General features: G+C 64.8%; 2 protein-coding genes across 2 annotated transcripts in view; one reads left to right on the top strand and one right to left on the bottom strand.

Moving 5' to 3' along the window:
• LOC147413131 (IgGFc-binding protein-like) overlaps nt 1-1068 on the top strand; it is a 50914-nt gene extending 49846 nt beyond the window's left edge. The window contains exon 17 of the mRNA XM_086480613.1: nt 949-1068. Coding sequence (XP_086336739.1) covers nt 949-1068 — 120 coding nt within the window. The remainder of the gene's footprint in view (nt 1-948) is intronic.
• A 368-nt stretch (nt 1069-1436) lies between these two features.
• Nucleotides 1437-9010, bottom strand: LOC104353565 (trypsin-1-like). Its single transcript, XM_086480614.1, has 3 exons — nt 8974-9010; nt 3995-4157; nt 1437-1842 (listed from the first exon to the last, which is right to left on the bottom strand). Exons 1-3 carry the CDS (start codon nt 9008-9010, stop codon nt 1437-1439), a joined length of 606 nt encoding a protein of 201 aa, XP_086336740.1.
• Between the last annotated feature and the right edge of the window lie 649 nt (nt 9011-9659).

Below are 9659 nucleotides of genomic sequence, written 5' to 3' on the forward strand. Positions count from 1 at the left end.
TCCCAAGCTACTGAGGTGTCCCCCAAGCTACTGAGATGTCCCCAAGCTGCTAAGATGTCCTCAAGCCACCAAGATATCCCCAAAATGCTGAGATATCCCAAGGACACCGAGATGACCTCAAGAAACCGAGATGTCCCCAAGACACTGAGATATCCCAAGCCACCGAGATGTCCCCAAGGTGTTGAGATGTCCCCAAGCCACCAAGATGCCCCCAAGCCACCAAGATGCCCCCAAGCCACCAAGATATCCCCAAAACACTGAGATATCCCAAACCACCGCGATGTCCCCAAGCCACTGAGATGTCCTCAACTCACCCAGATGCCCCCAAGCCACCGAGATGCCCCCAAGACACCAAGATATTCCCCAAATCACCGAGATATCCCAAGCCACCGAGATGTCCCCAAGCCGCTGAGATGCCCCCAAGCCAGCGTGATGCCCCAAAGCCAGCGTGATGCCCCAAGACACCATGATATCCCCAAAACACTGAGATATCCCAAGCCACCGCGATGTCCCCAAGCTGCTGAGATGTCCCCAAGCTACTGAGGTGTCCCAAGGTGTTGAAATGTCCCCAAGACACCAAGATGCCCCCGAGACACCAAGATATCCCCAAAACGCCGAGATATCCCAAGCCACCATGATGTCCCCAAGCCACCGAGATGCCCTCAAGCCACCGAGATGCCCCCAAGACACAAAGATGCCCCAAGCCACCAAGATATCCCCAAAACACTGAGATATCCCAAGCCACCGAGATGTCCCCAAGGTGTTGAGATGTCTCCAAGCCACTGAGATGCCCCCAAGACACCAAGATATCCCCAAAACGCCAAGATATCCCAAGCCACCGCGATGTCCCCAAGCTGCTGAGATGTCCTCAAGCCACCGAGATGCCCCCAAGCCACCAAGATATCCCCAAAACGCTGACATATCCCAAGCCACCGTGATGTCCCCAAGCCACTGAGATGTCCCCAAGCTACTGAGATGCCCCCAAGCCAGCGAGATGCCCCCAAGACACCAAGAGATCCCCAAAACGCCGAGATATCCCAAGCCACCGAGATGTCCCCAAGCCGCTGAGATGTCTCCAAGCCACTGAGATGTCCCCAAGCCAGCGAGATGCCCCAAGACACCAAGGTATCCCAAAACGCCAAGATATCCCAAGCCACCGCGATGTCCCCAAGGTGTTGAGATGTCCCCAAGCCACCAAGATGCCCCAAGCCACCAAGATGACCCCAAGACACCAAGATATTCCCCAAAACGCCGAGATATCCCAAGCCACCGCGATGTCCCCAAGCCGCTGAGATGCCCCCAAGCCACCGAGATGCCCCAAGCCACCAAGATATCCCCAAAACACTGAGATATCCCAAACCACCGCGATGTCCCCAAGCCGCTGAGATGTCCTCAAGCCACCGAGATGCCCCCAAGACACCAAGATATTCCCCAAATCACCGAGATATCCCAAGCCACCGCGATGTCCCCAAGCCACTGAGATGCCACCGAGATGCCCCCAAGCCGCTGAGATGCCCCCGAGCCGCCAGCCTCCCCCCCCCCCCCCCGGTGCCTCGAGGTCCCTCCCGGAGAAGATGCCTCCACCGACCTTCGGGGCTGCTGGTGCTGCCCCAGCCCGAGACGACGCACTCGCTCCTGGCGGGGGGACACCGTTTGGGGAGGGCCACGGGGTGGACGAGGGGGGTGAAGCGGGCGGGCTTCTGGAGCTTGAGGAGCATGAGGTCACTGTCGTGGCTGGTGGGGTCGTAGTTGGGGTGGAGGAAGGCCTTGGCCGAGGTGATGCACTGCTCCGTCCCTTCCTTGGTCTTCAAGCTGTGGTCGCCCATGCGGATGGGGATGGGGCTGGGGGGGGGGGGGGAGGGGGGGAAGGGGAGGGGAGAGAGAAGAAGGACCAAGGTGAGGTTCCTCGGTGGAGGTGGGGCGTGGTGGGGGAGGTCCATGGGGTGGGGGAAGTCCACAGGGTGGAGAAGGTCTGTGTTGTGGGGAAGGTTGATGTGGTGGGAAAGGAACCCGTGGTGGGGAAGGTCCATGTGGTGGGGAGGTCCATGGGGTGGGGAAGGTCCACGTGGTGGGGAAGGTGCACGTGGTGGAGAAGGTCCACGGGGTGGGGGAGGTCCATGTGGTGGGGAAGGTCCATGTGGTGGGGGAGGTCCATGTGGTGGGGGAGGTCCATGGGGTGGGGAAGGTCCACGTGGTGGGGAAGGTCCACGGGGTTGGGAAGGTCCACGTGGTGGGGAAGGTGCACGTGGTGGAGAAGGTCCACGTGGTGGGGAAGGTCCATGTGGTGAAGGTCCATGTGGTGGAGAAGGTGCACGTGGTGGAGAAGGTCCACGTGGTGGGGAAGGTCCATGGGGTGGGGGAGGTCCACAGGGTGGGGAAGGTCCATGGGGTGGGGGAGGTCCACGTGGTTGGGAAGGTCCACGTGGTGGGGAAGGTCCACGTGGTGGGGAAGGTCCACGTGGCTGGGAAGGAACCCGTGGTGGGGAAGGTCCACATTGTGGGGGAGGTCCATGGAGTGGGGGAGGTCCATGGGGTGGGGAAGGTCCATGGGGTGGGGAAGGTCCATGTAGTGGGGAAGGTCCATGTGGTGGGAAAGGAACCCGTGGTGGGGAAGGTCCACGGGGTGGGGAAGGTCCACGGGGTGGGGAAGGTCCACGGGGTGGGGAAGGTCCACGGGGTGGGGGAGGTCCACGTGGTGGAGAAGGTCCATGGGGTGGGGAAGGTCCACGGGGTGGGGAAGGTCCACGGGGTGGGGAAGGTCATGTTGGGCGCCCAACTGTGGGAGGGTGGTGGTGGCCAACCCAACGGGCTGGTCACACTGGGAAGCCAATGGGCTGGTGGCACTGGGAGGCCGACTGGCCGGGCCTGGAGGTGGCCTCCTCTCTGCCCAGTCCCTACTGGTTGACTGGCTTCACGGCTGATGGGCCAAAATGGCTCCCAGAATGCTGGGGGGGTGGGGAGGACAACCCCACCGTGACACCCTCTCCCAGTGAGGTTCCCCACCGCCCTTGAGCTTCTCCACCCCCATCCCATTGATGTTCTCCAACCCCGTTGACGTTCTTCACCCCCCTTGACTTTCTCCGCCCCCAGTGACGTTCTCCCCCCCCATTGATGTTCTCCATCCCCATTGAGGCTCTCCACCCCCATCCCATTGAGGTTCTCCACCCCCATCCCATTGAGGTTCTCCACCCACATTGAGGTTCTCCACCCCCATTGAGGTTCTCCACCCCCATTGAGGTTCTCCACCCCCATTGAGGTTCTTCACCCCCCTTGAGGTTCTCCAACCCCATTGACGTTCTCCACCCCCGTTGAGGTTCTCCACCCCCATCCCATTGAGGTTCTCCACTCCCATCCCATTGAGGTTCTCCACCCCCCTTGAGGTTCTCCACCCCCATCCCCTTGAGGTTCTCCACCCCCCTTGAGGTTCTCCACCCCCACTGAGGTTCTCCACCCCCATTGACCTTCTCCCCCCCCATTGATGTTCTCCCCCCCCATTGAGGTTCTCCAACCCCATTGAGGTTCTCCACCCCCCTTGAGGTTCTCCACCCCCATTGAGGTTCTCCACCCCCATTGACCTTCTCCCCCCCCCATTGATGTTCTCCCCCCCCCCCATTGAGGTTCTCCACCCCCATTGAGGTTCTCCACCCCCATCCCCTTGAGGTTCTCCACCCCCCTTGAGGTTCTCCACCCCCACTGAGGTTCTCCACCCCCATTGACCTTCTCCCCCCCCATTGATGTTCTCCCCCCCCATTGAGGTTCTCCAACCCCATTGAGGTTCTCCACCCCCCTTGAGGTTCTCCACCCCCATCCCACTGAGGTTCTCCACCCCCCTTGAGGTTCTCCACCCCCATTGAGGTTCTCCACCCCCATTGACCTTCTCCCCCCCCCCCCCCCCATTGACCTTCTCCATCCCCACCGAGGGGACCTCCCCATGTCCCTCCGTCCCCCTCCCCCCCCCGCTGGCCCCGCCCCTCCCCCCGGTGGCCCCGCCCACCTCTTGGTGTCGCAGTGGGCGGCCGTCAGCACCCAGGACCTGCCCACCAGCACCCCCCCGCAGTGGATGTTCTTCTGGGGGCCCAGCAGGACCACCTGGTAGGGGTGACGCTTCTTCTGGCAGCTCTGGCCCCCCACGATGCGGGTCTCGTCCCCCACGGCCGCTGCGGGGGAGGGGGCGGGGCTCAGCGCCCACCCGGCCTCCCAGTTCCCTCCCAGTTCCTTCCCAGTTGCCTCCCAGTTGCCTCCCAAGGGGGGCTCCTGGGCCACCCACACCACCCCCTGTCGCCCCCCGTGTGCTCCCAGCTCTTCCTTTCCCTCCCAGTGCTCCCAGTTCCCTCCCAGTTCCCATCCACCACCTTCCAGTTCTATCCCAGTGGCTCCCAGTGGCTCCCAGATCCATCCCAGTGCCTACAAGTTCCCTCCCAGTTCCTTCCCAGTCCCATCCCAGTTCCCTCCCAGTTGCCTCCCAAGGGGGCTCCTGGGCCACCCACACCACCCCCTGTCGCCCCTGTGTGCTCCCAGCTCTTCCTTTCCTCCCAGTGCTCCCAGTGACCTATGTCTTCCCACCCACTGCCTCCCAGTTCCCTCCCAGTTCCTTCCCAGTTGCCTCCCAGTTGCCTCCCAGGGGGCTCCTGGGCCACCCACACCACCCCCTGTCGCCCCCCGTGTGCTCCCAGCTCTTCCTTTCCCTCCCAGTGCTCCCGGTTTCCATCCACCACCTTCCAGTTCTATCCCAGTGGCTCCCAGTTCCTTCCCAGTTCCCTCCCAGTTCCAGCCCAGTTGCCTCCCAGGGGGGCTCCTGGGCCACCCACACCACCCCCTGTCGCCCCCGTGTGCTCCCAGCTCTTCCTTTCCCTCCCAGTGCTCCCGGTTTCCATCCACCACCTTCCAGTTCTATCCCAGTGGCTCCCAGTTCCTTCCCAGTTCCCTCCCAGTTGCAGCCCAGTTGCCTCCCAGGGGGGCTCCTGGGCCACCCACACCACCCCCTGTCGCCCCCGTGTACTCCAAGCTCTTCCTTTCCCTCCCAGTGCTCCCAGTTCCCTCCCAGTTCCCATCCACCACCTTCCAGTTCTATCCCAGTGGCTCCCAGTGCCTCCCAGTTCCTTCCCAGTTCCATCCCAGTTCCCTCCCAGTTGCCTCCCAGGGGGCTCCTGGGCCACCCACACCACCCCCTGTCACCACCATGTGCTCCCAGCTCTTCCTTTCCCTCCCAGTGCTCCCAGTTTCCATCCACCACCTTCCAGTTCTACCCCAGTGGCTCCCAGTTCCTTCCCAGTTCCCTCCCAGTTCCAGCCCAGTTGCCTCCCAGGGGGGCTCCTGGGCCACCCACACCACCCCCTGTCGCCCCCGTGTGCTCCCAGCTCTTCCTTTCCCTCCCAGTGCTCCCGGTTTCCATCCACCACCTTCCAGTTCTATCCCAGTGGCTCCCAGTTCCTTCCCAGTTCCCTCCCAGTTCCAGCCCAGTTGCCTCCCAGGGGGGCTCCTGGGCCACCCACACCACCCCCTGTCACCCCTGTGTGCTCCCAGCTCTTCCTTTCCTCCCAGTGCTCCCAGTGACCTATGTCTTCCCACCCACTGCCTCCCAGTTCCTTCCCAGTTCCATCCCAGTTCCCTCCCAGTTGCCTCCCAAAGGGGCTCCTGGGCCACCCACACCACCCCCTGTCGCCCCCGTGTGCTCCCAGCTCTTCCTTTCCCTCCCAGTGCTCCCAGTTTCCATCCACCACCTTCCAGTTCTATCCCAGTGCCTCCCAGTTCCTTCCCAGTTCCATCCCAGTTCCAGCCCAGTTGCCTCCCAGGGGGGCTCCTGGGCCACCCACACCACCCCCTGTCGCCCCCGTGTGCTCCCAGCTCTTCCTTTCCCTCCCAGTGCTCCCAGTTCCCTCCCAGTTCCCATCCACCACCTGCCAGTTCTATCCCAGTGGCTCCCAGTGCCTCCCAGTTCCATCCCGGTTCCTTCCCAGTTCCAGCCCAGTTGCCTCCCAGGGGGGCTCCTGGGCCACCCACACCACCCCCTGTCACCCCCGTGTGCTCCCAGCTCTTCCTTTCCCTCCCAGTGCTCCCAGTGACCTACGTCTTCCCACCCACTGCCTCCCAGTTCCCTCCCAGTTCCTTCCCAGTTCCTTCCCAGTTCATCCCAGTGCCTCCTAGGGGTTCTCCTGGGCCACCCAACACCACCCCCTGTCACCCTCGTGTCCTCCCAGCTCTTCCTTGCCCTCCCAGTGACCTACCGCTTCCCACCCAGTGCCTCCCAGTGCTCCCAGTTCCCTCCCAGTTCCCTCCCTGTTCCATCCCACTTCCCTCCCAGTTGCCTCCTGGGCCACCCAACACCACCCCGTGTCACCCCCGTGTCCTCCCAGCTCTTCCTTGCCCTCCCAGTGCTCCCAGTTCCCTCCCAGTTCCCTCCCAGTTCCCTCCCAGTTCCCTCCCAATTCCTCCCAGTTCCCTCCCAGTTCCTCCCAGTTCACTCCCAGGGGGTCTCCTGGGCCACCCTACATCACCCCGTGTCACCCCCGTGTCCTCCCACCCTTTCCTTTGCCTCCCAGTGCTCCCAGTGACCTACCGCTTCCCACCCACTGCCTCCCAGTCCCCTCCCAGTGCCTCCCAGTTCTTTCCCAACACCTCCTCATTCCCCCTCCAGTGGCCCCCAGTCCCTCCCAGTGCCTCCTTGCATCACGCCATTTTCTCCCACTGCCTGCCAAGTCTTCCCAGTAACCTCCAGTTCCCTCCCAGTGCCCCCAGTTCCCCCCTGGCTGCCTCCCAGTACACCCTCAGCACCTTCCAGTTCCCTCCCAGTACACCCTCAGCACTTTCCAGTTCCCTCCCAGTACCCTGGTGCCTCCCAGTGCTTCCCCGTTCCTTCCCACGTGCCATTGGTGTGCTCCCAGTGCCCCCAGTTCACCTCCAGTTCCTTCCCAGTACCCTCCATTACCCTCCCGTGACCTTCGCGGTCCCTTCTACGTGCCACCAGTGCTCCCAGTGCTTCCCAGTGCCCCCCTTACCGTGTTCCCCAGTACCTTCTCTTTCCCTTTTACCTGCACCAGTACACTCCCACCGCCTCCCAGTGTCCCCAGTTCACCCACAGCTGCCTCCCAGTACCAGTTCCGTGCCCATCTGTTGCCTCCCAGTGCTTCATCCCCTCCCACTCACACCAGTATGCTCCCATTGCCTCCCAGTGGCCCCAGTTCACCCACAGCTGCCTCCCAGTACCAGTTCCGTGCCCATCTGTTGCCTCCCAGTGCTTCATCTTCCCCTCCCACTCACACCAGTATGCTCCCATTGCCTCCCAGTGGCCCCAGTTCACCTCCAGCTCCTTACCAGTACTCCCCAGTGTCCTCTCAGCACCTCCTGGGCCCTCCCAGTGTCCTCCCACTACCTCCCAGTGCTCTCCCAGCACCCCCTAGTGCTCCCCAGTTCCCTCCCAGTGCCCACCAGCACCCCCCTAGCGCCCCCCCCCCAGGTGCTCCCAGCACCCCCAGCGCCCCTCTAGCGCTTCCCAGTGCCCTCCCAGTGCCCTCCCAACACTCTCTAGTGCTCCCCCAGTGCCCCCCAGTGCCCTCCTCAGTGCCTCACAGTGCTTCCCAGTAAGCTCCCAGCACCCCCCCAGTGCCCCCAGAGCCCCATTTAGTGCTCCCCAGTGCCCCCCAGTGCCCCCCCAGTGCCCCCCCAGTGCCTATCCAGCACCCCTCAGCGCCCTCCCAGTGCCCCCCAGTACCCTCCCAGCACCCCCTAGAGCCCTCCAGCACCCTCCCAGTGCCCCCCAGTGCCCTCCCAGTGCCCCCCAGTGCCCTCTCAACACCACTTAGTGCCCCCCAGCACCCCCCAGTTTCCCCCAGTGCCCTCCCAGTGGCCCCCAGTGCCCTCTCAACACCCCCTAGCGCCCCCCAGCACCTCCCAGTGCCTCCCAGTGCCCTCCTAGTGGCCCCCAGCACCCTCCCAACACCCACCAGCACCCTCCCAGCATCCCCCAGCACCCCCCAGTGCCCTCCTAATGGCCTCCAGTGCTCCCCAGTGCCCTCCTAGTGGCCCCCAGTACCTACCTAGCACCCCCCAGTGCCCCTCCAGTGCCCCCCAACACCCACCAGTACCCTCCCAGTGCCCCCTCAACACCCCCCAGTGCCCTCCAGTGCCCTCTCAGTGCCCCCCAGTGCTACCCAACACCCCCTAGCACCCTCCCAGTGCCCCCCAGTGCCCTCTCAACACCCCCTAGCGCCCCCCAGCACCTCCCAGTGCCTCCCAGTGCCCTCCTAGTGGCCCCCAGCACCCTCCCAGCATCCCCCAGCACCCCCCAGTGCCCTCCTAGTGCCCCCCAGTGCCCTCTCAACACCCCCCAGTGCCCCCCAGTGCCCTCCCAGTGCCCCCCAGCACCCTCCCAGCAGCCCCCAGTGCCCTCCTAGTGCCCCCCAGTGCCCTCTCAACCCCCCCCAGTGCCCCCCAACACCACCCAGCACCCTCCCAGCACCCTCCCAGTGCCCTCCCAGTGCCCCCCAGTGCCCTCTCAACACCCCCCCGTGCTACCCAACACCCCCTAGCACCCTCCCAGTGCACCCCAGTGCCCTCTCAACACCCCCAGTGCCCCCCAGTGCCCTCCCAGTGCCCTCCCAGTGCCCCCCAGCACCCCCCAGTGCCTTCCAGTGCCCTCCCAGTGCCCCCCCAACACCCTCCAGCACCCTCCCAGCACCCCCCAGTGCCTCCCAGTGCCCTCCCAGTGCCCCCCCAACACCCTCCAGCACCCTCCAGCACCCTCCCAGCACCCCCCAGAGCCTCCCAGTGCCCTCCCAGTGCCCCCCCAACACCCTCCAGCACCCTCCCAGCACCCCCCAGAGCCTCCCAGTGCCCTCCCAGTGCCCCCCCAACACCCTCCAGCACCCTCCCAGCGCCCCCCAGTGCCTCCCAGTGCCCTCCCAGTGCCCCCCCAACACCCCCCAGCACCCTCCCAGCGCCCCCCAGCGCCCTCCCAGCGCCCCCCAGTGCCCTCACCGGTGGCCAGGAGCAGCAGCGGCAGGAGGCGCTCCATGGCGGCGGTGGGAGGAAGAGGAGGGTGGCGGGCGCCGGGCCCAGGCCCTTAAATCCCCGTCGGGCCCCGCCTGGGCTGGGGCCACCCCGGGAGGGCGCGGGGCCGGTCGGGGCGGTCTTACCCTCCCGCCACACCCCGGCCCGGGGCGGCGCCGGTGCCAACCAGGGCCTCCCAGTGCCTCCCAGTGCTTCCCAGTGCCTTCCCAGGGCCTTCCTCAGGCTTTCCCCGGGCCTTCCCAGGGCCTTGCTAGGGCCTTCTGAGGCCTTCCAGTGCCTCCCAGTGCCTCCCAGTGCCTTCCCAGGGACTCCCAGTGCCTTCCTCAGGCCTTCCCAGTCCCTCCCAGTGCTTCCCAGTTCCTCTGAGAGCCTCCCAGTCCCTCCCAGTGCCTCCCAGGGCCTTCCTCAGGCCTTCCCTGGGCCTTCCCAGGGCCTGCCAGGTGGATCCCAGGGCCTCCCAATGCCTTCTGGGGCATCCCAGTGCCTCCCAGTGCCTTCCCAGTTCCTTCCAGTGCCTTCCTCAGGCCTTCCCAGGGCCTCCCAGTGCCTCCCAGTGTGTCCCAGGGCCTCCCAGTGCGTCCCAGGGCCTTCCTCAGGCCTTTCCTGGGCCTTCCCAGGGCCTGCCAGGTGGCTCCCAGGGCCTCCCAGTGCCT

This window comes from Leptosomus discolor, unplaced genomic scaffold (genome assembly GCF_034619465.1).
Source record: "Leptosomus discolor isolate bLepDis1 unplaced genomic scaffold, bLepDis1.hap2 HAP2_SCAFFOLD_145, whole genome shotgun sequence".
Classification (NCBI taxonomy): Eukaryota; Metazoa; Chordata; class Aves; order Leptosomiformes; family Leptosomidae; genus Leptosomus; species Leptosomus discolor.

Bases quoted from the DNA above. Each gene is read 5' to 3' on its own strand.
- LOC104353565 (XM_086480614.1), bottom strand. From the start codon at position 9,010: ATGGAGCGCCTCCTGCCGCTGCTGCTCCTGGCCACCG. The intron at 4,158-8,973 runs GTGAGGGCACTG...CCTCCCCCGCAG, and splicing joins GCTGCTGCTCCTGGCCACCG to CGGCCGTGGGGGACGAGACC. The intron at 1,843-3,994 runs GTGGGCGGGGCC...CCCCCCCCCCAG, and splicing joins GCCCACTGCGACACCAAGAG to CCCCATCCCCATCCGCATGG.